At 41.7% G+C, this 25,805-nt stretch overlaps 4 protein-coding genes across 5 annotated transcripts; all 4 read right to left on the bottom strand.

The window, feature by feature from the left end:
• Nucleotides 1-929: 929 nt before the first annotated feature.
• Nucleotides 930-6,326, bottom strand: LOC136427306 (digestive cysteine proteinase 2-like). The gene is made up of 7 exons (XM_066416155.1): nucleotides 6,242-6,326; nucleotides 3,910-4,072; nucleotides 3,351-3,621; nucleotides 2,726-2,917; nucleotides 2,353-2,521; nucleotides 1,416-1,521; nucleotides 930-1,041 (listed from the first exon to the last, which is right to left on the bottom strand). The coding sequence occupies exons 1-7, from the start codon at nucleotides 6,324-6,326 to the stop codon at nucleotides 942-944; spliced, it is 1,086 nt and encodes a 361-aa protein (XP_066272252.1). The 3' UTR covers nucleotides 930-941.
• A 1,015-nt stretch (nucleotides 6,327-7,341) lies between these two features.
• Nucleotides 7,342-12,480, bottom strand: LOC136434853 (procathepsin L-like). 2 transcript variants are annotated; one of them, XM_066427969.1, is made up of 8 exons: nucleotides 12,409-12,480; nucleotides 10,746-10,841; nucleotides 10,330-10,472; nucleotides 9,881-10,075; nucleotides 9,067-9,258; nucleotides 8,616-8,784; nucleotides 8,247-8,352; nucleotides 7,342-7,830 (listed from the first exon to the last, which is right to left on the bottom strand). In XM_066427969.1, the coding sequence occupies exons 2-8, from the start codon at nucleotides 10,825-10,827 to the stop codon at nucleotides 7,731-7,733; spliced, it is 987 nt and encodes a 328-aa protein (XP_066284066.1). In that variant the 5' UTR covers nucleotides 10,828-10,841; nucleotides 12,409-12,480; the 3' UTR covers nucleotides 7,342-7,730. The 2 variants fall into 2 exon arrangements, with proteins under 2 accessions (XP_066284066.1, XP_066284146.1); XM_066428049.1 differs by lacking the exon at nucleotides 12,409-12,480 and adding an exon at nucleotides 12,052-12,084.
• An 819-nt stretch (nucleotides 12,481-13,299) lies between these two features.
• Nucleotides 13,300-18,844, bottom strand: LOC136435067 (procathepsin L-like). The gene is made up of 8 exons (XM_066428296.1): nucleotides 18,731-18,844; nucleotides 17,080-17,175; nucleotides 16,428-16,567; nucleotides 15,902-16,096; nucleotides 15,399-15,590; nucleotides 14,760-14,928; nucleotides 14,200-14,305; nucleotides 13,300-13,819 (listed from the first exon to the last, which is right to left on the bottom strand). The coding sequence occupies exons 2-8, from the start codon at nucleotides 17,159-17,161 to the stop codon at nucleotides 13,720-13,722; spliced, it is 984 nt and encodes a 327-aa protein (XP_066284393.1). The 5' UTR covers nucleotides 17,162-17,175; nucleotides 18,731-18,844; the 3' UTR covers nucleotides 13,300-13,719.
• A 755-nt stretch (nucleotides 18,845-19,599) lies between these two features.
• Nucleotides 19,600-25,596, bottom strand: LOC136434986 (procathepsin L-like). The gene is made up of 8 exons (XM_066428175.1): nucleotides 25,498-25,596; nucleotides 24,010-24,106; nucleotides 23,425-23,567; nucleotides 23,084-23,275; nucleotides 22,481-22,672; nucleotides 21,840-22,008; nucleotides 21,313-21,418; nucleotides 19,600-19,931 (listed from the first exon to the last, which is right to left on the bottom strand). Exons 2-8 carry the CDS (start codon nucleotides 24,089-24,091, stop codon nucleotides 19,832-19,834), a joined length of 984 nt encoding a protein of 327 aa, XP_066284272.1. The 5' UTR covers nucleotides 24,092-24,106; nucleotides 25,498-25,596; the 3' UTR covers nucleotides 19,600-19,831.
• Nucleotides 25,597-25,805: the final 209 nt, after the last annotated feature.

Raw genomic sequence — 25,805 nt, 5'->3', positions numbered from 1 at the left:
ACAAGAGTTGGAAAAGAGAACATACAGTTGATAATACAAGAACAATGTGGATTGTTTTATTGATAATACAAATTTTTCTTAACACTTGTGTCTAAATAAAATAATTAATAAAGCACATCCACAGAACCGAACGTTCGAAATTCCGTCGAATCTGCAAACCTGCTGAAAGACGCTAGATGTCTCTTTCCTTCCCAAGACAAACAAAGAGCGTGATCGTCTATTATGGAGTCGGTAAATTATATAGAAGACTTAATGATATAAACCCCCCATATCGTAAGATGCTATGACAACACATAGATATAAATACATCAATACAGTCGACCTACGCAATGGTGCCGTTGTTGGTTGAGTGATATGATATGATATGATATGATATGACACACTGTTTGAGTATGCACTACTGGTTCATCATTTTCTCCTTAACTGTAGCTGCACTTTCTGTATCAGACGACAGGGTAGTAGGCACTAGGCGTCAGTCGCGATGCCGCACTTATTCTCCTTGTTCCTGGACATCATGACGTATCCCTCTATGCCCAACTCCGTGCTCAAACTGTTGTAAATAAAACAAAGTCGTAAACAACTCGTTCTCCAACTTTATTGCTATTTTGATAACAATCAATTCCCCCTAGGCCTGGCTGTCTGTAGCAGTGAAACATTTTGACCATATAGACTATGGACAAGTAATTCAAGTCTGAGCGAATCATCTTATAAGTTGTGAGATGTATACCACGTAGCCAATGGTATTATGTGCTGCTAGTTTGTACGTAGCTGCGTGCAAATGTTACCCTTCTCATTGATAGGCATTGCTTTACATTCATATAAAAGCACACAACTACAACTACAACTAGCCTTAATCACTAGTTATATATCCTGGTAGAAATACCATTTTTGGTATGTATTATGTCTGAACAAGGAGGTTTTATATCCTAGAGTCCGTTGGATCATACAACAGGGTAGACGGCGGCACTTGCGATGCCGCACTGGTTATGTTTGTTCCTGGACATCATGATGTAGCCTTCCATGCCCCAGTCCGTGCCCCAACTATGGCAAAGAAAACATTGCTATTCCAATTACATTATTATTTTTAGATATAGTCGAACCAAACCAAGCTGCACTGTTAAAAATCATATATTGTTGCTGCATGCGTTTTATCAGTAGCAAATGACTTTTGATACTAGGCGACTCTAGCTGAATACACAGCACTACCACCTGACTATTAGTGAACTAGCCCCCTGCAGCTGCTGTAGTGATTTCAGAAGTTGTGTTCACCAAAGGTCAATGAAACGGAGATTGTCGTCATGTGCACCATCTGGTACGGGAAGGACTTGAACTTACGTTTAAAACAGGATTGATACAAGACAATTCACTACTACTGCTACTAAATAAGCAAATGCAATCATGAATCTAGTATTCACCTGTTCTTGACGAGCCAGTAGTCGCTGCCGTTACTGGAGCCGTACCCCACGGCCAGGACACCGTGGTTAAACTTTGTGGGGCTGCACTTCGGCTCGTCGTACACACCTAAACACACAAACCTTTACTGTAGTTTTGAATATCTCTAACAAAGAAAAACACGGATTTAGATATAGTATAATTAGGCCCACAAGTGTGAAGATTCCAGATAGCCACATTAACAAATTCAACACTACCGAGTATAACAACTAATGTCAAAAACTATTCCAGAAACTTTGGACTGTTGCAAAGAATTTCTGTAGTGCATTGTTTGCTGCCATATTAGTGTTCCAATTTGCATTTCAATTACTCATAGCTCAAGAGTTTTTAGACCCCTAAATATTTTCTCAAATAACTAGCATTAAATGTCCACAGTTCAAAAAAGTGTAATTCAAAGCTTTCCACTGAAACACAAACAAGAAAGACAATACAAAGTATTGCCATGGCGACAATTGAGTGGCTATATGGCATGTGTATGATATATATTTCATGCTATGTCTTTATCTGTGTAGAGAGGTCAATGTTTTATTGTATACATCGGTTTAGTCCCTATTTTAATTTACCATGACGTGTTTATGTTATATCTCTTTGATAACAGCAGTGTGTGTCTTCCTACCATTAGGCATTTGTGCTTGCTGTTGGCGGTTACATTGCATGTTGTTCAGGTAATATTGCGTACTGATTGGATGAATGGTGCAAGTGTGATAATTGTAATTATCTAAATTGAGGATATATTTTGTACCCGCCGGAATAGTACAGTTGCTAAGTGCGCTTGAGTTACGATCCATCGGAATGCAAATAGGGACACCAACATGGCGGTCAGCACCTGCTTCATTGATATGGAAGGTGAGTGGAAACGCTCCGTATGACGTCATGGGGAAACATCCAAAATTCTCTCACCGTGGCTGTAGTGACGGAAGGAGGCCCTGGTGGCGTCGATGCTGACAGAGATGGGCCCAATGGTGCCCACAGCCCGCTGTAAGGCCTTCTCGTCGAAAAGGGGGAAGACAAGGCGGTAGCTGCGCAGGGTTGCTCCGTTACAAGTGACATTGTAATGACACTTCTGGTTCTGTGGTGAAGAAATGGGATAAGAAAGTGACCAACTCTACAACCACGGTATCGTTTGTGGTGTGTTTGCCTGTCTGTATTTCCTGTATGATGTTTCTAGAGACAACTTAGGGCCTATTGGCGTTTGACATGACAAACATGACTGAAGTTTAAGATACATTTGTAAGACAGTTATAACTTATAAGGGAAGTCTGTAGAACATTACCTCCGCCTTATAAGGATAACACTCCTCGGTGTCGATGCCACCGTTATCCCTGATGTAAACGAAGGCCTGCTCCATGTATCCTCCGGCGCAGCCCTTGTTGCCTATCTCGTGAGAGCAGTCCACCAGGTTCTGTTCACTTAGAGACACCAGAGTGCCTGTCTTCAGGAAGTGTTGACCCTCCAGAGATCCCGTCTAAGAAAGAGTGAGGGTGAGAGGGAGGAGAAGTCATCGTCTAAATTCGATATGGCTTTTACTGCTTGTGTCTTCGTGCAAACGAGTATAAATGTGGCATGATAGTAAGAAAGTGTGTGATTTTCTTATTCAAAGGTTTTGAACGTTTGTGGTTTTGAAGCGAGACGGTAACATATTTAAAGTTATATAAGTAACAAACTTACGGAAAGCTGAAAATTCGCATTTGGAAATCATAGACGAGTTAGCAACGATTTAGTCACATTCTACGTGACAGCATCTTAAACTTTGAAGACATTGTCGTGAAATGTTGAGGTTTAAAACAAAACGTAACATTGGATGTACAACGTTTATATATATATAAACGTTGTACATATTCACATATATTTCACATACTTTCCAAAGCTATTAAAAATCGCACCAAAATTGTACTCACCGCACTGAAGGCCCAGCAGGACCCGCACAGTCCCTGGTTCTTGACCTTCGTCACCGCACCTTTCTGTCTCCAGTCCACGGTGTCGTTGACCTTCACGTCCGGCATTCTCTCGAACATCTCGGCGTCCGCTTGTTGGGTCCTGTTGAGTCGCAGAGCACCTAACCCCATCAGAAGTTCTTCGTTTGTCTGAAAATAAATAAAATGTAAATCCATTCCAGGTGACAAATCCATGTGGAGGACGTCAAACGACATCGGTGATATGGTGGGTAAACTTCATTACTTCAAAGCCCCTATTCACTGGACCCGCGGCACGTTGGTGACCTAGCTTGCTGCGACTGCGCGATTTGGCAGTGAGCTTACCGAATTTCACCTATGAAAAACGCTTTTTTTTTTTATACACTTTTTGTGTTTTGTTGTGTTTTTGTCAGACTTGTACGTTTTGCATTGTATTCCCAGTCAAGGGTAACGCAGATACAGCTCAGGGCGCAGTGAGGCCGCCAACCTGTCGCGGGTTTAGTGAGATAGGTGCTTAAGTGCTATCTGTTTCTTTAAATGTAACTAAAATTCTTTTTCAGTTACCAAATCGCTGAACTTGTTGATGCGCATGAAGAAGGTATGTTTGCCCATTGCCGCCTCCTCGTTGTGCCGTTGGACCATTCTGTTGTTCTCCTCAAAGAGTGTGTGTCGAGCTCTCTCCTCAGACAGGCTCTCATACCGTTTACCTATTAAGAGGAAATACGTTATTGTTAAACTAAGTCAACCACTGTGACAGAAAGGATGCAGCCATTTTGCAGAGGTGGTGTTTTCGGTGTGTCTGGAGGTTTGTGTTCTTGTGTGTCCGTAGTTATTTGAATACACCGCCGGTATCACAGTGGCAGGAAATGAGAGGGAAGATGGCGTCACTGCAAAGGTGTTGCAAGAGTGACAAGAAGTAGAGTTCAGAGATGATAGAACTAGTTGCGTATTGAGCTCATAGTATTAGCATATGCGCCCAATCTCCAATGCATACAAGAAATTCCGAATTTTGATAGAAAAGAAGCAAAGATAGATAAGCTCTTAAATCCCTGGAAAGGGAAACTACTCTCTCTTCTAGGTAAAGTCACCCTGGTTAATTCTTTAATAGTACCACAATTTATATATCTGTTTCAATCCCTGCCTTCCCCGCCTCCTCCTTTTTTCGAGAGGCATGAGAAAAAAATATTCAAGTTTCTTTGGGGAGATGGGCCAGAACGTGTAAAAAGAAAAACACTATATAATCTATACGAACACGGTGGTCTTCAACTTAGAAACTTGCGGGCCACCGATCTTACCATGAAGGCTTCTTGGGTGCCCAAACTATATCATAATGAAAAATGGTTTTGTTCCAAATTGTTTCTTTGCTCCAGTCCTTTGTTTACAACCAATGTATTTCCCTTTTCGCAACTTACATCGAATGATTTAGAAATATTGATGAAAGAGAAGACTCAAATCAGTCAATTCTTTAGGCAAGTCCTACAAGCTTGGCTAAAGTTCCAGCTACGGCCTCCAGAGAGTGCACTGGAAGTCAAACAACAGCTCCTCTGCCTAAATTCAGGAATTCGTATTTCAGTAAAAACTTTATTTTCAACGGCTCTTTACAACAGAGGCGTTATTTTTGTGAACGATATTATAGACTCGGATAACAACCTTTTATCGTTTGAAAATTTTGTACTTAAATTTGGGGACACCTGTTCGGAGCTTAAGTTCAATCAAATTATTTCAGCCATTCCGTACTCTTGGAAAAATTACTACGACAGATGTCACCAGAAGTAAGGGTTTGTGTTCCTGTTTGTACAAACATAACCTGGCTTCAGCATCCAAAAATCAATAAATACTTGTACTCCTTTTTCATGTACGAGGCCAGGCTATGGGATTCATCAATCAAAATACAACAATCATGGGAGGATTATTTTAATACATTCGTAGCATGGAACAAAGTGTACAGTTTAACATACAGAATCTCTATTGACTCTCATCTACGTATTTTTCAATATAAACTGTTATTTAAACTCTTAACTACGAATAGAATACTGTATAAGTGGGGGCTGGTAGACTCATATTTATGTAGTTACTGTAAAGATGAAGAAGAGACGGCTATACATTTATTCTGGGATTGTAGAATAGTCACACATTTCTGGCGACAATTAGAAGATTGGTTTCTCCATCATACTGGATACCCCCTACAACTTAGTCGCTTTAATGTCATTTTTGGAGATCTGAATGAGAGGTGTCCAGCCCTGTCAAACATGGTCATTCTGCTAGGAAAACAGTTTATCTTTAAAAATCGTCAGTGGTCTCTAAAGCTAGAATCTTTTATCTCTTACCTTTCCTACTTTTACAAATTAGAAAGCATCATTTCTAGAAGAATAGGCAAAACTGAAAAACATGTGGGGAAATGGGGAAAGTTGATTGGACATATATAATATGTATGTGTGTCTGGGTATATGTCTATGTATATATATATGCGTATATATGAATATACATAAAGATATATATATCTATCAATTGTTTAAATATATAAAATAATGTTATATAAGTTTATGTAAAAAGAACATGTGAAAGGAATGGTAATTGGGGTCTATTCACTATTATTTTCAATTAGTTTTATTTATCGGTTTTTGTTTCCATTCATGTCTGTTAACTACCTTATTTCCGTGCCATGTATGTCTTGTGTATCATTTTGTTTGTTTGTTTATAAACCAATAAAAAATGAATGTTAAAAAAATTAAAAAAAAAGAAATTCCATATGTAGTCATGGATTTGTAGTATCTTTGAATATGTGTGACAGTAATTCAATTCCACAGTTATGAAAAGACGGAGAGGTAGAAGAGTATGTAGTTCTTGTTGCGTTTGTCTCAAAATGTTGGAGTTACCGTAGATACGTTTGAAGGCCTCCCATTCTGGATCTAAGGCAGTTGCCACGGCAACGCAGAGTGCCACGAAAATAAAAAGCCTCATCTAGAAATGAAAAGCTGAAAGAACCAGAGTATTTATATAAGTATCAAAAGTAATACTTATGTCAGATGAAGTGTAAAGACGTTCCCTGTATAGTTCAACCAATCTAGTCTTGGCTTAAGTGAAATAAAACGATATCAGAATTCATTAAATTCTAAGATCTTATGATACGTCGTTGCTGTTTCAAAATCTGTATTCAAGTCTGTACTGTTGAAGCATTGTTTATATTTGTATGCGTTTACCATGGTAGTTTGAACCCAATGACTGCGTTGCGTAATGATTAGAGACAGCGCTTTATAAAGATGCTGGTGGGCAAAGGTGAGTTTATAATGGCTAACTCTGCAAACGCCACCTTTGTTCCTTATACAACATAAGACTACCACGTGACGTCAGGTGCCGTGGACTACAGTTAATGCTTGCTCCTTCTAATATTAACGTTAACGGCTCGGTTTTTGTCATTTTCGTCAGTCATAGCCCCTGATGTTGAAGAGAGAATGTTGCGAAACGTTTTAACGAGCACAGAATGTTTACGGTAGTATGGATACAAAATGGAACATGTGTAGAACGGAGACTACAGAGGCATTACCTTGTTTGTGGACAGCTAGAGATACACCATATACCCGCAACGGGTCTATTCACCAGGGTTAAATAAAACAAATAAGACGGCTTCTTTGATCGGATCATGCAACACAGCCAATGATAAGCGTCTAGTTTCCACGTGACCTGGGTGACTAAACAGTGTCGCTTAGCTCTGGATAGCCTCTGTCCTTTCCCTGTTTGCAGACTAGATTGATATCATTGCTATTCGTTGTTACGGCTGATATTTTCCTGCTCCATTTTCCTATATTCACTTTAAGTCATGACATATAACTTAACTCAAAATTCTACTCACATTTTACAATGTAGCAATATGAAAAGTGGTCTTAGAAAGAACACTCTTCAACGCACATCCCACCATTGTCCAGTTATATTAGTAGTAACGCACAAGGAAAAGAGAAAAGAAGAAATTACAATGATGCACTGTGTATTTTCTTTATTCATGATACATAGACTTTTCCGAACACTTTTGTCTTAACCCTCCGCGCACATCTACAAGGACCGAACAGTTGACATTCCGTCGAAGCTGCAGATCTGCTGAAAACTGCTAGATAGCTCTTTCCTTATCAAGACAGACAACGCTCGTGATTGCGTCGGTAAATTACAAGATTTTACGCTCTTTGAATTGCTTTGAATTTCATCTCCATAGCGCTAGACAATACACAGAAGTAAATACATCAATTTCAATGCAGTCGACATACGCAATGATACCGTTGTTGCAATTGGTTCAGTAGCATAATACGATACTATTTAGTATGCAGCGTTGGTGCATTTTCTCCCTGACCGTCCTTATAGCTATGATTTTCTGCATCAAACGACAGGGTAGCTGGCGTCAGTCGCGATGCCGCACTGGTTCTCCTTGTTCCTGGACATCATGACGTACCCCTCCATGCCCCACTCCGCGCCCCAACTAGGATAAAGAAAAAAGAGTCTCACTCAAAGTCTTTTCTTTGCTGTTTGTTTGTATTGCAATCATATCATCTGACTTGCTGTTTCGTGTGGCCGTCAAACGGTTTGATCATCAAGAAAACAGAGTTGCAATGTTACAACTCTAAGTCTCAATCCCTATTTTCATTGCTAATTTGATAACAGTCATCTTCCCCGACTGTCTGTTGAAAACTATAGAGAAGGATTTGAAGTCTGAGCGAATAATCATACAGGTCGTGCAATTGTAACCATTCTAATTGATGAACATTGCTTTACTCCTCGATGATAAATTCTTTACCTGATTACCTTTACCGGTGTAAGACACAGAGCGTTTACTAACTAAGGTTAATTACGTAGGTAAATACATATGATTATGCATGTTAGTTTCCATATACTGACCTGTTCTTGACGAGCCAGTAGTCGGTTCCATCGTTAGTGCCATATCCTACGGCCAGAACACCGTGGTCCAGCTTCTTGGAGCTGCACATGGGTTCGTTGTATACACCTGAAATACAAATGAATATGTATTTCCGTGAATCATTTCATAAGTATTGAAGTTCTTCAGACACAGCTAGAGACAGAGAGGACAATTCGCTTGATCAGAAAATCTACACTAGTCATAACTTGGTATGGGAGGGGGTACAAAATGAGTCCACGCATCGACACCTAGCTGCAATGCTAATTAGAACCCGTGAGTCATCACCGTAGTTCTAAACGTAGACCGGCTCATTGCTGACAGTACCAGTAAAACCGTCTCGACTCTCTTACCGTGGTGATAGAGCTGGAAAGACTTGTGGCCGGCGTCAATGGCGACGGAGATGGGTCCGACGGTGCCGACAGCCTGCATCAGCGCCATCTCGTCTCCCATCTTGATGTCCGTGAAGCTGGACAGGGTGGCTCCGCTGCAGCTCGACTTGTACCTGCACGTTCTCTCGTCCTGTCATGGAATGTAGCAGGGGAATCAAACTATGAGAACGCTTTATGGTCTGGTTCTACATAGCCTGGATGCCAGATGGTTTTATGGTAGCCAATGGGCCAATTCCTCGGCTCTAGGGCAAACATGCTTTTGATTCAGATGACACTCTCTGTAGTTTTGATTATGCCATTCAATAGACACGAATCCTCGGACTATATACACTGATGCGAAAGATTTTCATAAACCTTTCTTCATCATCTAAACAACAGACATCAATACAAGGGTAATTCTGTGTAAGCTTACCCTTCCCCTGTACATATAGCACTCCTCAGTGTCGATGCCGCCGTTCATCTTGATGTACTTGAAAGCCTGATCCATGCTTCCGCCCTTGCAGCCCTTGTTGCCTTCCTTACGGGAACAGTCCATCAGGTTCTGCTCACTCAGGGACACCAGCATGCCTGACTTCATGAAGTGTTGACCCTCCAGAGAACCGGTCTACAAGAACAACAAGAGTTCGGAGACTTCGTTCATTCCTCCATGACATATTCAGAATTTTCATCACACGTATTGCATTACTGCCATGCAGCACAAAACCATCTTGGTGAAGGCAATTAAAAATATCAACACCCCAACCACTTGTGGTAGGTGCCATATTCCCCAGCATGCACATGTCAATATGGCGGCGTCCATAAAAATGGAACATCTACTGTCATATGCTATATAGTTTTCGTTTATTTGTTTTTACTGTCCTCTCCCACAATCCACACTAGATAAATGTGAATAAAACAAAGTATATCATTACAATCAAAACAACAAAAGAAGGCATATGATGGTGTAGGCAAAAAACATGTCATGTGTCACAGTCATTAGTGAGAGATTGTGGTCTTCAAAAGAAAAAGTTTTGTGGATAAAATGTGTTTGTTTTTGTAGCATTTTACTTGAAAGCCTGTGAACATAAAGCCTTCATTCTCGATTCGTATTGATGAAAATGAATTCTTCCATAATTACTGATGAAGATTAATCCATTCCACCAAATACTAAGGCTGAAATTCAAATTTACAACTCGAGTTGTTCACAGCTGTCCAGAAGGTCACACAGCAGTTATCGTGACACTCACCGCGCTGAAGGCCCAGCAGGACCCACACTGTTCCTGGTTCTTGACCTTCGTCACGGCACCTTTCGGTCTCCAGTCCACGGTGTCGTTGACCTTCAGACCCGGCATTCTCTCGAAGACTCCCCCCTCGGCTTGCTGGGTCTTGTTTGTCTGCATGAAACCTGTCCCGATCACCAGCATCCGGAACTCTTCCGTTGTCTGTAAGAAGAGCGCTGCTGGGCTTACACTTTTTATATTCTTTAACAATTCATATGTTTATTGTTATACACCGTCATGCCTTGTTGTTAAGAGCATATTGATTGCCGTGTATTACGTCAGCTTCTGTAACTTTGCTTACAATAAGCAAAGATTCATATGTCATTTAGTATTACTCAGGAGGCTTAGATAGGACCTTAGAATATAACGGCATATTCAAGCTTGTACTGTCATAAGACGACGGAATACCGACTCACCAGATCTCCAAACTTGTTCATCTTCATGAAGTAGGTATGTTTCCCCATGCCTGCCTCCTCGTTGTGCTGTTTCACGATCTTGTTGTTCTCCTCGAAGATAGAGTGCCGAGCGTTCTCCTCAGACAGGCTGTTGTATTCCTTGCCTAGTAGCAAATCAATACGTCATAAACTTGTCTTCAAACGGACCGTTTTCGCGATAGGAGATGGTAGCGTTGAAACACTCCTTTCTTACGATTTTGCCTCCATGGCCATGTTTATTGAGATATAAGAATAAGTTATTCTATAGGTAAACATTGATAAGTCCCAAGGATGACCTTACATGCTTTGCAATAAGACATAAAGTCTAACCGAAAGGAAAGACAGGGGAGTGTTTCCTACGACAAAAGTAATTCATGATATCAGAGATTTCACTTTACCGTGAAGAAGTTTGAAGGCCTCCCACTCAGGGTCCATGGCCGTTGCCACAGCGACGAAGACAGCGAGGATCAAAAGCTTCATCTTGATATCAGCAGCTGAAATAAATAAAATGCAGACTATGAAAAACGAACACGTGATAGACAATTATAAAAGCTTATATTACTTCACTTACTGTCTTTTAGAATAGGCCTTAATTAAAAAAAAAAAGATTATAAGATAGAGTAAATGTTTCCGGCATCTAAGGGTAACGTTGTAGGAAGAAGTAGATACATTAAAATGTCATGAATGTATCAAAATTGTCCTTGAACTTAAATTGTGCTACATGTGAGCCAGAATAGCTTTACTGTTGCGTCATATGAACGTTAAGTCCAAGGGTTGCCGAATGGGACGCTAGTGTTACAGCAGCCACTAGTCGCTGAACCTTTGTTAAGCCAAAAATACCGGTTACCGGTTAGTACGTGATGGCATTTGCAAACGATCCCATACAAACGTCAGTGAAAATATATGGTGCAAGTTTGCATGGCTCCATATAGTCTACAAGAGCAAATAAGACTACATCACGTTGCTACATCACTGTATTCGAATGAAAATTTGAAAAATCATTTTGTCAAGTTGTTTGCTATCAATATTTCAAAGTTTACAGTTACGAAGTTTCGAATGCATTTGGACCTGTTGTAATCGTTGATGTTTCCATATGGTTTGTGGGTTACTTTCGTATCTTTTATCCTTAAAAAAAGCAGACTTTCGTCTCTGTATTGAGGGACTTTTCAGACAACGGAATTTTATCGACTTCATGTGAATGTACATGTGATGCCTAACGTATAAAGGTCAGCATTTCGGTGGGCAAAGGTAAACTTGAAACAGTTGACTCGGCAAACGTTACCTGTGTGTTTTACTTAGCACGAGACTACCCCGTGATAAAGGCTACCCTATACTAACACAGAGTACAGTAAATGCAGAAATGTTCGCAGTGGTCTTATGTTCGCGGTTTTCGCGGTAAGCTCTTCGCCGCGAACTTAAAACCACGGTGAAATTTTTGGCTCTCCTACCCCCTTGTCTATTGTTGTCTCAAACGCAAACTTAAAACACTCAATTTTCTACCTACCGCGAAATTAAAACACGCGAACTTGAATGGATTTACAGTATTTCTGAGCCGCTTTTTTCATCAACGAGTGTCGAACATTTACTACACACTGAGCAAAGAGTGTCCATATCACGAAATACTTACATTTTCTAGATACTGGCTAAAGAAAGAAAGAAAGGTAACAGCTAACTATTAGCCCCTGTGTATGTGCTAAAACTCACGTTAGTACTAGCCTCCACCAGGCCCTCCTACGGGAGTATGGATCGCAGAAAAAGGAATAAATTAGCCAGTAGAGTCAGTCTACGGTGAAGATCACATTTCACCCGCGTAGCCTGCAAATGAAACCCTGGCAAATATTCTGTCTACAGCCGGCGTAATTAGTCTACGTAAGAGACTACGTAGGTATGCGGAAATGTGTATTGTACATTACTGAATTCCCTAGGCCTTGCTATTAGTCTTCGTTTACTAATAGGTTGCTTGAGAACATTTGTTTATGATACAACAGCTATAGAATAGAGTAGGATTGGCACAGAGATGGAAACAAAACGTTACATTTTAGAGAGATGTACACGACATACCTGTAGTCAGTCCTGTTCAGTCAAGTTAGAAGGAGGCGTACGGTCACGGGGTTCCCTTTATAACACGATGACCTCTTTTGTTTAATTTGATTGGTAGTAGACGACAACCAATTACAGGCAACTATTTCTAATGTGACCTCAGGTGATCCAAGGTGACCAACGAGCGTCCCTTAGCACTGGTGCCCCCTTTCCCCTTGGCCTTGCTTTGTGTTAAAAGTAAGTAGCATAAAGTGCAATATGTTACAGTTAGTTTGACAAGAAATTTGGAATATTCGCGAGAGTTTAATATGTGTGTGTGTGGGGGGGGGCACTTCTACATGGGTGGGCAGATTTAAGATTATGCTTCTGATATGCACTATTCGATTTCATTTCGCACAGTGGCAAGATAGTCAATGCTGGTGGGAGGACACTTCCGTATGGGCGGACAGATCTACATGATACCCCTTTGCAGAAATGTCCCACTAAGGAAGAAGGCTATGCTTTTTTTGGGGGGGAGATTTTCGCTCTAGTTTGGTAGGGTACCATTTCTGGATATAGGCGATCAGACTACGTGGTACCTCTATGTGCTGAAGTGTCCCCTACTCCCTATGGATAAAGGTTGTGCTTCTGAAATATTAAGTCTTTAATTTCATTTCGCACAGTGACAAAACAGTCAGGAATGGAACATAGTAATTTTTGGCAAGAAATTTGGAATATTCGCCCTAGTTAGCATTGGTGGAGGGGGGGGGGCAATTCTGCATTGGCGGACATGGTAACCCTATGCAGAAGTATTGTTTTGTAATACTGTTGTTGGTTAAAGGTAGCAGTCCAACAATTTCTGCGATTAATTTATTTACGTTGGCTTTGATATCTTGACATTCAAGTATAGTATCCACAAACGTACAGGCTATATATTTTATAATGTTTTCTTTATTGAACGAAGAAGAAGTATACAATGAGTATCAACCGATGATACAGTTGTGTGTACTTTCAAATAGAAGCTTGAAGGATATCTACAACGGCTGAACACGTAACTTTGAAAGCATCTCGTCTGCTTAGTATCCACTATACATCAAGTATTCTATGACTATTTCATTCCCACGGCGGACTAAGTTTAGGTTTTCCGTTACTATGTTGTAAAGTAGGAGGCTTTGTATTGTATCAAGTCCTTTTATTGTAATGCAAACACCCAGCAGAAGTAAACACAACGTACAATGTCACAAGGCAAGTGTCCGGCTACCATGTCATTCACGAGCAACCGCAATCGTCATTTGCCCAGACTTATATGACACCGTTTTGTGAGCGTTACTGGTAAACTATGGGTCTGTTGCATCAGACGACAGGGTAGCTGGCCTGAGTGGCGATGCCGCACTGGTTGTCCTTGTTCCTGGACATCATGATGTATCCCACCATGCCCCACTCCGCGCCCCAGCTATGGTAAAGAAAACAGTCTTACTACAAATGCTTTGCTTTTTGTTTGTTTGTGTTGCAATCATCTCAGCTGATTCATTCTTTGGTTGTCAAACGGTTTGATCATTAACTTGTAATCAATATAAATGGTTGTGATACGATTTTGCAATGTGGTTATTCAGGGATATCAATGTTACATGTACCTCTTACAATTATTGTGCAATAAACTTTGATTTGACTTGACCAATGTGTATGAAGACACATTAGATTTCCTAATTTGAAGAGATAGTTGTCTGCATAAATGTGAGCAAAGGATAAAGCATTTTGCATGGTCTATGACATGGACAGGTATTCTAATTACGCAATAAGCATGCATGTATTGATCTTGGTAGTAATACTGACCTGTTCTTGACCAGCCAGTAGTCCTTCTGGCCACGAGTACCATATCCCACAACTAGAACACCGTGGTCCAGCTTCTTGGAGCTGCACCTCTTCTCGTGGTAAACGCCTGAAAGACAACAAAGCTTGTTCAAATACATGGATGGCATAATCATGGACGTAGTTGAATAACGTTCCATAGTGTATCAAAAGTTAAACAATGTTGCTATGTGATGTTATATGAATTACACCCTCTCACACCAGGCCCATCTCTTGTGTACGGGTATATCAAGCAACGGCCCTGGTGTACCGGTCTGCGATTAGTCCTTCTCGCTGTGTTTGCTATGACCAGCCGACACCAACCAATCACGTTGCCGTCAACGTGTAAAAGGCAATGTGATTGGCTGGTAACCTTTCCTCCTGCACAGTGGGGGAGTATCTGATTGGCTGACGGCTGGCCAGGGATAACGCAGCGAGAAGAACACAGGCCGGTGAGCCAGGGTCGTTGCTTGGTATACAGAAGCGGCGGACCTGCCACGAGAGGATGAATGTTCACTGTTTTTAAACACATGTTGGTCTCTCACCGTGGTCGTACAGCTGGAAGGAGGGGTGACTAGCGTCGATGCCGACAGAAATGGGACCGATGGTGGCGGCTGCCTGCATCAGGGCCTCCTCGTCTCCGGCCTTGACATCAACGAAGCTGGACATGGTGGCTCCGCTGCAGCTTGACTTGTAGTCACACTTTTTCTCGTCCTGTATTTAATGGAAGGTGGTTTCAGATATTGTTGTTGTTGTTCACCTTTTAGTGCTTAGTAGCACATCGGTCAGCAAGATTCCTCGCTGTTTCTGCAGCAGGGTATTTTTTTTTACAAGGGGGGGTTGCCAACCCTTCCCCATTAAGGTGCTCAAGGCACCTCTTCAAACACAGAGCTCCCATTTTACGTCCCTTCCGAAAGACAGGTGCAGCCCCAACCGAGATGTCCTGACCCATGGTTTGAAATGTTGAGTCTCCCGCAGTTACCAACTAATTGGAACCAGGAGCTCAACTGTGGGGCTGCCACCAGTTGAGCTACAGGGACATCCCGGTCATAGATATGAATTATACAAAACACTAATTATCTTAAGCCTGCTACACTGGGCCATGCTACATTTTCTTGTATCATTATTCCAAGAGCTACGTGAAACAAAGTGTTGAAAACATGATAGGTCTTTTATAAGCTTACCTTTCCTTTGTAGGGATAACACTCTTCAGTGTCGATTCCGCCGTTCATCTTGATGTACTTGAAGGCCTGATCCATGAGCCCACCCTTGCAGCCCTTGTTGCCTTCCTTACGAGAGCAGTCCATCAGGTTCTGTTCGCTCAGGGACACGAGTGTGCCTGATTTCAGGAAGTGTTGACCCTCCAGGGAGCCGGTCTGCACGAGAGAAATACATAGCGATTGGTTTTGTTTATTTCTTTCATAAATCCCGAATTTCAAGTAAATCCATTGTGACATGAACCAAAGTTGAAACGTTAATTCTGACTGTCTTTTAAGGGGGAACTCTGAACGGGATATCTATCGGCAGATTCGCTGGTTCTGCTGGTAGAGATCCATTAAAAGACAGATCGTAATCTCTACCCTGACTTATGTATATGTGTGTGTGTATGTATGTATTTATATATTCCAAATAGTCAGGTTAAGAGGCAGATTGTCAGGTTAAGAGGCAGATGTGTTACAGTACTGACCGTGCTGAAGGCCCAGCAGGACCCACACTGTTCCTGGTTCTTGACCTTCGTCACCGCACCCTGTTGCCGCCAGTCCACGGTGTCGTTGACCTTCAGGCCCGACATGCTCTCGAAGACTCCCCCCTCGGCTTGCTCTGTCTTGTTGGTCTGCATCAGACCTGACCCGATCACTAGCATCTGGAACTCTTCGTTTGTCTAAGGATTAAAGATATTTTGTGTATGTAGTCTGTAAAATCAACAGAAGTCCAAATTGTCAATTTCTGGGTGTTTTTGTGTCTTTGCTGTACAGCTAACAGCAGAGTAGCCCTGCTGTAATGCTTGCACAACTGTGTGGCCGAGGGCCATGCATAGAAATGGATATGGGGCACCCAATAAACCGAGAAGTGTGGAAAGAATGTGAACTTAAGCTTGAGATATTCCATGTATATCTGGTCTACCATAACGGTGTTTTTGTGACGTTGCAATAGTAGAGAAGGTGTGTGTGTGTGGGGGGGGGGGGGGTGTGGGACCGCTTCCCTTGACTCACCATATCTCCAAACTTGTTCATCTTCATGAAGAAGGTATGTTTGCCCATGGCTGCCTCCTCGTTGTGTTGCTTCACGATCTTGCTGTTCTCCTGGAAGATGGCGTGTCTAGCACTGTCCTCGTACACACTGTACTGTTTGCCTGTCGAAGAAAACATATTCATCATCATCATCACCACCACCACATCCATGATCATCATCATCATAATGATCATCACCACCACAAACCACAACCACCACCACCATCATCATCATCACCACCACCACCATCACCATAATCATCATCATCACAACCACAGCCATCATCATCATCATCACCACCACCATCACCATCATCATTATCATTTCCTCATGATCCTGACGAGCTTGTTGACAAAGCTTAGCAACAAAGCCAAGGAAAATTACCCTTTCCCGCTCGTAACAAGGCATTGCTAACTACAGAACATCAACGGGTTGTCCATTGTCGTTTAAGTCTTTGATGTGTCTCCAAATAGGACTATATTCTATCACTATTTTCGTGAACCCTTGCGATGGTTGCTTCTGCTTATTGATACCCTTGTACATGTAGGATTAGACTTCAAACGATATCGACGAAGGGGCAGGGGAAGTGTTCCAAACACAATTATGACAGTTTATGAAAAACATTCTCGTTACCGTGTAGGAGCTTGAAGGCCTCCCATTCGTTATCTGTGGCCGTTGCCACGACGACACAGACAGCAAAGATCAAAAGCTTCATCTTGATTTCAACAGCTGAAAAAAGAAGACAAAATGGTCATATCAGTACCTGAAACTCTACATCAATGAATAGTAGTGTAGTATAGGGACTATCAGTCAAAAAGCTGACAACCTTTTCATAGAAAGACTTACACTGCTGTTTTGTCACTTGGTTTAAGTAATGTTGATAATAATATGATTTACTTTGTATCTACCTTTGTGCTGAAAAATAAAGTTTATTACAAATACATACCCGAGGACTAATTTCAAGATAGACATAATAATGATAAATACAACGATGTTAACATTTATGTTTATGATGTTTCTATGTATAGGATCACTGAGTTCTCATTGTTGAATTAGACGGCGTTTTTTGTTTGTTTGAAATGGTCCATACACGTTGGCAACATACGCACGAAACGTGCAATTCGTCTTGTGTTCTTAATAAAACAGGTCACATGAGAAGCAAATGACCAACAATACAACAAAGTCTAAAGGTTTGATAACGGATCATTGTGGTTATACAACTGTCATCTGTCACTTGTTGTTTGTACACCCGATAAATACCGGTCAACTGGGTAAATATGAGATGCCAATAGCAAATTCGTCCCGACATGTTTTTGTGAATGTGAAGGACATGTGTCTAAAGGTCATTCAGTCTCACATTGTGACATGTACCCAAAAAAGAAGGATGTAGTACATTGCTATTGGGGGCTTAATTTTCTTATGTTGAATGAGCTGATTAGATCAGAAAACTTTTGCTGAAGTTTTAAGTATCGTCTTCCCCGACCGTTGGCAATGCATTCGATGTAAAACAAACGTTTTCCATGCTCCATTTTGAACAGCAATTAGTCGATTTTATAACCTACATGCACACTGAAAATCTGTTTTGTGCCACAGAAATCCAACAAATCAGGCAATTCTTTTGTTGAAATCCTACAAAGTCTTAGTGGTCATCAAAAATAAAAAATCAAGTATATGCTTATCAGAATTCTCTATTGTGTGGGTGTCTTTAACCATGGTATGCCGAATCTTATGTGTTGCATCATCATAATGACAAACGTAACAAGTAGCAGTTTTTGGTTGTCAAAGGTAAACCTACGCAATGGCTGACTCGGCAAACATTGACTGTGTGTATAACCCACCACAAGACTTCCTCGTGACTCCAGGTGTCATAAACCCAAGACTGCCCTAGCCCTACTCTGACACTGAACAAACGGGTCGATTTTGAGCCTCTTTTCACGTCCATCAACATGACACATGGTACTTTACACGATGACTTTGATAATGAACACACGGGCTCTAGATATAGAAAATATCACTACTTCAAACCGTTTGAATGAATTGAACCAAGCTAGACAACAAAGCTAAAGGTAGTTTGCCTCTGATACATATTTCCACACCTAATTTATGTACAGAGGGGCACGTAGACAGACGGCCGGGGAGGTACGTTGTAAGTTTCCTAAACTGTATTCTTTAGATCTAGAACCTCCGAATGTTGACAGCGTGCAGGAATAATAGTTGTTTTTTTGCGACACCACGAACACGGAAATTGAGTTTTAAGTGGCATAGAAAGGTGTAGAAACGCTACCTTTTTCGTAGTCACACGACACACCTGTTGCAAGTCTCTCCAGCCAAGTTAGAAGGAGGTATCGGATCACGTGGTTGCTTTTATAAGGCGATAACCTCTTCGACCCGATCTGTCTGTGGCTGGCAGCCAATAGGCGTCGAATATTTCCCACATGATCCAAGCTGACCAATGAGCGTCATGGTGAAACACCCCCTCTTTTCTTTATGTACTGAGGAATGTTTGTAACTGTTTAACTTGGGCAGCGTCTGCCATGGTTGATTTTAGGTACATGATATTGTAGTCTTGTAATGACTTGCACTTTTAGCGGCGGCATTACGGTCTAAGCATAGTGTGTTTGTGGGTCAACGTGCGTTTTATCGATGTGTTCTTTGATATCATATCATTGTGCCTGCACCGGCTTTACTCGTTATATAATGAACTACATATTGGAGAAGAAAGTGATCACGGGTAACGGTTTTCCGTTAACGGAATGTGCAGACATTGTTAAATTTGAATGGACGATTCATGGCGTGTTATCATTGCAATCCCGAAAGAACATTTTACATTGTAGTTTGGTGAAGAAACAATAACCTCTCGATGTGCGTTCGAAAGGTAAATACAAATATGCTTTTATCACAAGATTATTTTCAAGCCTTTCCACATTTCAGTGTTAAAGGTTTTATCCGCATCAGATCTTTATATAAGAACCTGTATTTCGTATCATACCCTTCTGAAATGTTTTACACTGATTTGTTTGACATCTCCTGTACCCACGACAACAACAACAGAGTCATCATCGTATGTGATAAGATGTTTGATTCCAGTTAGCTGATTACACTGTCTTTTGAAAACTTACTCGGAATGAAGACATCCTTTTCCAAGACACAAGATGCTGATAAACAATTTTTATTGTTTTATTTGTTTTATACGTATGCACAACAATAACATAGATACTGTAAGAACACTTCTCGTGAAAAGTAACTATTTTCGTTATTTTACTTCAGCGAATTCCAACAAAATGCCCAACCATATCAAAAGAGAGCTGTTTCATCTACATTTTACTCGTCTAAATTGCAACTATAGTTTACGAGTTGAAAAACACGCCCAGTTTCATCATATATATCAGACCACCGGGTAGCTAGCCTTGGTAGCGATGCCGCACTGGTTGTTCTTGTTACGAGACATCTTGACGTATCCCATGTCACCCCATGCAGACCCCCAGCTGCCAATCAAATGAAAGATGTGTTAAAAATAATCAACGCTACAAAGCGCAAAAATACAATTTGTGATAGTTATACTCATACTTTGTTACACTATTGCCTGTGACACAGTTATATAATCTAAACAATTTGGTGCAAGATGAAAACTACTAGGATGTTCTTGCATTCATGATGCGTGGAGGTCGGGATGAAACTGTAACGATGGGTAACCTAAATTCGTGGGGTACTTAAAGTCGGGATTTTTCGAAAACGGGGTATTTAGGGATATGTGCTAGATGCAAAATCAGTTATAACGCCAGCAATGCAAAGCAGATAGACTAACGTATTCAGAACACTGGCTGAAAAGCTTCGATAACCATGCATTAGAAGTTGGCGACGTCAAAAACTCTCCGTCCCTTATTGACAGAGTCTGGGGGCTTCGTGGGAGAATCACCCAGCACGGTTGTTCGCTGGTTTATAAGACAAATGTCACATCTCCTGCCTGCTAAACACAATTATTTATAAGACAACTTATTACAATCTCTTTTGCTAACCTGCAACTGGATTCTAAGTGTGATCAATCATCAAAACTCCTCTCTGTTGCTACAACCTACGGCACGTGTATTTTCCCGCCGCCATATTGTTAACCAGAATCCTGTTGTCAAGCAGACGACAAAGGTTTGTGAGGAACACTTTTTTGTCTAAATGCTGCGTGTGATAGTGGACTGAGGACGATATTTTCCTCAAAGTTTGCTCCTAACACAACAAGGAACACATGGACATAGTAGTATTACCATTGCTACGGCATCCAGCTAACTTCCCATGAATAATGTAACGACTTACACGTTGCCCGATGATGACGATGGGCCGACTTTGAGTGAAGTTCTACCGACTCAACACACGGGTTGTTCCCGAACTGGCCTGATGTGTGCGGTACGGCCGTTTTTTCGTGTATTTTTTTTACTTGGACACGTCTATATCCATAGCACTCTCCTCAAGCCAAGGATAGAACGAATAGCTGCTGTACAAAATGTGATTAGCGGTAAGATATTCAAGACGAATCTTCTCTCCCGAATTAATGTGCCCCCCTGTCCGACAGCACCTTCATTGTGCGTGCGGCGGACGGTAGTTTCAAGTTGAGATATTATGGTGTCAGCACGACTAGAGACAAAATCTACCATATATATGATTAGTGCAAAGATAATGCATGATACTGACAGAATAATAGAAAAAAAGGATGGTTTATTGTTCTGCTAGATTGATTTCAGTCAACCATTATCGGAAAAATCCCGAATTTAGGTTACCCAACGTTACAAGCGACCTCAATGGAGCTCCTCCGTGGATGTTTAAAGTACAGCCCCTTCTCTATTCAACTCTCATTAATGCGTCTGTGCTCTTTCTTACCTGTTCTTGACTAGCCAGTAGTCCATGCCGTCCATGGTGCCGTAGCCCACAGCCAGCACCCCGTGGTCCAGCTTTGTCCGGCTGCACTCCGGCTCATCGTAGATACCTGCCAACAGTAGAGGTTCCTTAAACAATGGATTTGATCAGCAGCTACATTCAGTTCTACGTGTTTGCTTTGTACCCTCATTTTCTTTTCCCTTTCCCCCTAATGTGAGGGTTTTACAAGAACAAGGAGGAAGATTTCTGATTAAAACCAAAAAAAGATCTTATAGTTTCATGAGGTTGATGTCTCACCTCAGCCATGGGAAAGCTAGCAGATTGAATACCGAAACATCGGTATGTAAACGCCATTTCGCTTGTAAAACGACTGAGAGCAATGGAGAGATACTAAATGCAAGAGAAAAGATGTGAAATTCGATACAATAGTTAATAATCATTATTAGCCCTTTGAAAAAAAATAGCTATTGGGGCGGACCTTGCCGCATGTCGGTCACAGTAAATAGATAGATGAAATAAAAAAAGCTTACCATTCTTGTAGAATCTGAGGGACTTGTGGCTGGCGTCGATAGCCACAGAAACGGGCCCGACGGTGCCGACAGCCTGCATCAGCGCCATCTCATCCATGGCCTTGATGTCCGTATAGCTGGACAGGGTGGCTCCGCTGCAGCTCGACTTGTACTGACAGGATTTCTCATCCTAGCGATATGAACACACACGTATCTTTAGACAAGATCATTCAGAACAATTCAGATATGGAATCAGCTAAAGAACGTCGCACAGAGAACAATAATGATGGCATGTACTTTACTAACCACAGTTGCATCAAATGCATGCTTGGCACATGTACATATCATTGAGGAATGCATCTAGTAGGTATTGGAGCGACTGTTGTTCAGCACCTTGCAACGAAGAGGTGAGGTTTCACGAAAACAAGTCATCTATGTGATATAAAACAAATCGAGCAACTCGATACATTCTCAAGATCGAAAAGGGAAGTGGAGAGTTAAAATGTGATTAATCTAGTTGCTTGATTCATTTTGTATGACGTAAAGTTCGGCCTGAATGTCTAACCTTCATCATCGACGTATCAAAAAAATACGTGTTGTGGAGTAATAGTATATATTACCATTGTATTCCTTAGATCTTCTTGTAGATCGCTTCTACGTACCTTAGCCATGTAGGGGTAGCACTCCTCTGTGTCGATGCCGCCGTTAGACTTGATGTAGCGGAAAGCCTGGTCCATGAGTCCACCCTTGCAGCCCTGGTTACCGAACCTTCTGGAACAGTCCATCAGGTTCTGTTCGCTGAGAGACACCAGAGTACCCGTCTTCAGGAAGTGTTGTCCTTCCAGCGAGCCGGTCTACAGGGGAAAAGAAGAGGGTCTCGAAGTTCAAGTTGAGGTCATCGACCTCACATGACAGATCAGCTGTCGTTGGATTATATCACACTATACTGTCAGGAAGGGGCTGTTGACCTGCAATGCTGCAACACCTGAAAATACTGCTAAGGGTCACAAAATCTCCAGGTTTCTTCAGGACCTCACTATCTACCCACATACCATACAAATCCATCAAAAGGATCTCGAGTTATGGTAGGGACACAAATGTACAACTCAAAACAGTACCCACGTCAGAGGTGACCCTCTTTCCCAGAGGTAAAGATACTTAAACTGTAGGTACACGACGTGCAAAGCTACGCCATCAATAGTGAATTCACTTGTTCAAAAATCAATTGGAAGTATGGATATCACATAATCCTTTCGTGTACTTACAGTGCTGAATGCCCAGCAGGACCCGCAGTGTCCCTGGTCTTTGACGGGGGTTACAGCGCCCTTCTGTCTCCAGTCCACGGTGTCGTCCACCCGGAGCCCCGGCGTGCTCTCGAATACATCCTCCGAGGGCCTAGACAGGTTCAGCTGCAGCAGACCGGGACCGACGACAAGCTCCAAATACTCGCTGTGAGCCTAGAGAAAGACATGTTCACTTTTAGTGACTCAATTCTCATTCTCACAGGCAAGCAAGTATACTGTACGGAATGACATTTCCGTTTTGCAAAAACATAATCTTGGACGAGAGAACTTAACTTGAACGTAATCTATAAGAGGTCACATACCAGATCCCCAAACTGGTTCATGCCCATGAAGTAGGACCTCCTGCCCATGGCTGCCTCCTGGTTGTGTTCATGGATCATCTGGTTGTTGTCCTCAAAGATGGCGCGTCTCACGTTCTCCTCTTCTTCACTGTTGTATTGCTTTCCTATAAAAAATATCAAGTTTGGTCACATTTTCACTATGCTGTTTTCTGTTCACCGTGTCGTTGTATGGGACAGGTATGAGTTGCAATCTCCAACTTCTCTTCCAAAGATTGTGATATACGACATCTTGCTTGTAGATAGGGACCAATGACAAGTCCCAATCTCTCGCGCAGTTTCCTGCATGTATACGAACCTGACACCCTTTCGATATATACGCTACATAAACGACTGATATGTTCATCATCATTCCCATATATCAACAGAAAAGCAAATATCAATTTAAACACATATATTTCATCAACAGTATGGGTCCCAAAGTCGCCATGTTTCTTTAGGACCTCAATTTCTACCCATACATCAAAATACGTTCGCATCCATCAAAAGGACGTTGAGTTATAGTTGCGAACAGAAATACGCGGACGGTATAACGGACGGTATAGATACCATGTATGAGTTTGAAGGCCTCCCACTCAGGGTTCATGGCCGTTGCCATGGTGACGGTAAGAACAAGAATAAGGAGCTTCATCTTGATGTGTAGCGTCTGGAATGATAATAAGAAGATATTTGTTCAGTATGGCACATAAGACATTTTAAGTCGTCAAACTCGTTGTAATTCTTAAAGAAGTTGTTAGCTCCGACTTATTTTGCGCATGCGTTTGCAATATTGTATGCGCAAGTCTCTCTGGTGTTGCGTCAGGGATCAGATCGCCACTAATCTCCACTCCCTTCCACTGGATGGAGCCATTTGAGCGACCAAAAGGGGACGTGCCTGATCTATGACTTACCATGATGTGCAAGCATGATTGGAAAGACAACAAAACACGCAAAATGTACTACAATATACACTACAATATTACTCATCGGATGGTACACCTCTTTATCAATGAAATTCTTTTAAACTAGTTAAAAAATGTTGGTAGCCCAACGGTTGCTGCCTCGGTGGGATGAGATAGATCATTGGCTGAGTTCTGACGCAGCACTAGAGAAGCGTACGAAACTTTACAAGGACAACATCTATTTGGAGATTAATAATTCTGACCTATGCTAGAACATACACGAGAACCCGATGAGCATGTTAATCAATAAACACGTTGTATCTGACAGGACTGCACATTGATGTTGGCCTGTCATTTTGTCCTAGTGAGTTCATGTGTGGTTCCCCATTACCAGGGGACTAACTCCCTACTGTAGTGATCAGTGCTATGGAAACGTAAATGTGTAGCGCCACTATAGACCGTATAAGCGAAGGTGTAGGAAGGATTTGAAGTTATTTAACTTAATATGTGTGGCTAGGCCACATGAGATTCTCGTGACTCCCAGGAGTTAATATTTACTAGAGGTGTGGCAGGTGCGCCGTTGTTTGCTGAGTTAAAAGGTCGCCGACAGACGGTCTGTCACGAGAACCTCATGTGGTGAGACGTTACGGCGTGCATTGTATATATTTCTATCACATAAAGCTGTAACAACCACTTTATAGCAGCGGGAAGAAACAGCAGATCTAGAGTGACATCAGAGGTTTTCCAGAGGAATTCATACGTCAAGACATTGTGAACAGAGCTTCCCTTATCTCAACTTTTTACCGTGTAGGACGTGCTACCTTTTGATTTGTTGTCTCGTTAATTTCACTGCAAGCACCTGTAAATTTGCATAGGATGCATTTGATATCTTATCGTTACTTTATAGGGCTTTAAGAAACACAAAGTACGCACACACAGACATACACACAGACACACACACACACACACACGTACACACTTAAAGACTTACACAGACTGAGACATACAAATACACATGCACATGCACACTTACAGAGACACACTCACATTCACGTACCGACTGAGAGACACACACGCACGCACACATGTAACAGCAACTACAATGCTGATTCAAAGCAAGACATAAATACCAGATATAGCAGAAAAAGTATCTTACCTGAGAATCAATGATTCTAGTCAGCTTAGGTCCGGGGTCTCCAGGTCACAACAGGCCTTTATAAAGTCCTAACACCTGTCCTGAACACCAATGAGAATGCTTTGGGCATCACATGACCACAAGCTCGCGTTTTGCGCGTGACTTTTCATGTGACAAAATTGCAATGTTTCATGACCTTGCTCGCTATAGTTTAGTAAATCAGAAGGCTTTATCACATGATTTCGATGAAAAGGCGAGTGACCTGGCGACAATGCTATGGTAAATTTGATTGGTGTTCATGGTGGTGACAAAATGCAGTAAAGCTGCTT

The sequence above is a fragment of the Branchiostoma lanceolatum genome, chromosome 1, assembly GCF_035083965.1.
Source record: "Branchiostoma lanceolatum isolate klBraLanc5 chromosome 1, klBraLanc5.hap2, whole genome shotgun sequence".
Lineage (NCBI taxonomy): Eukaryota > Metazoa > Chordata > Leptocardii > Amphioxiformes > Branchiostomatidae > Branchiostoma > Branchiostoma lanceolatum.
Note: the sequence above shows the minus strand (reverse complement) of the source record. Positions and strands in the feature narration are given on the sequence as shown.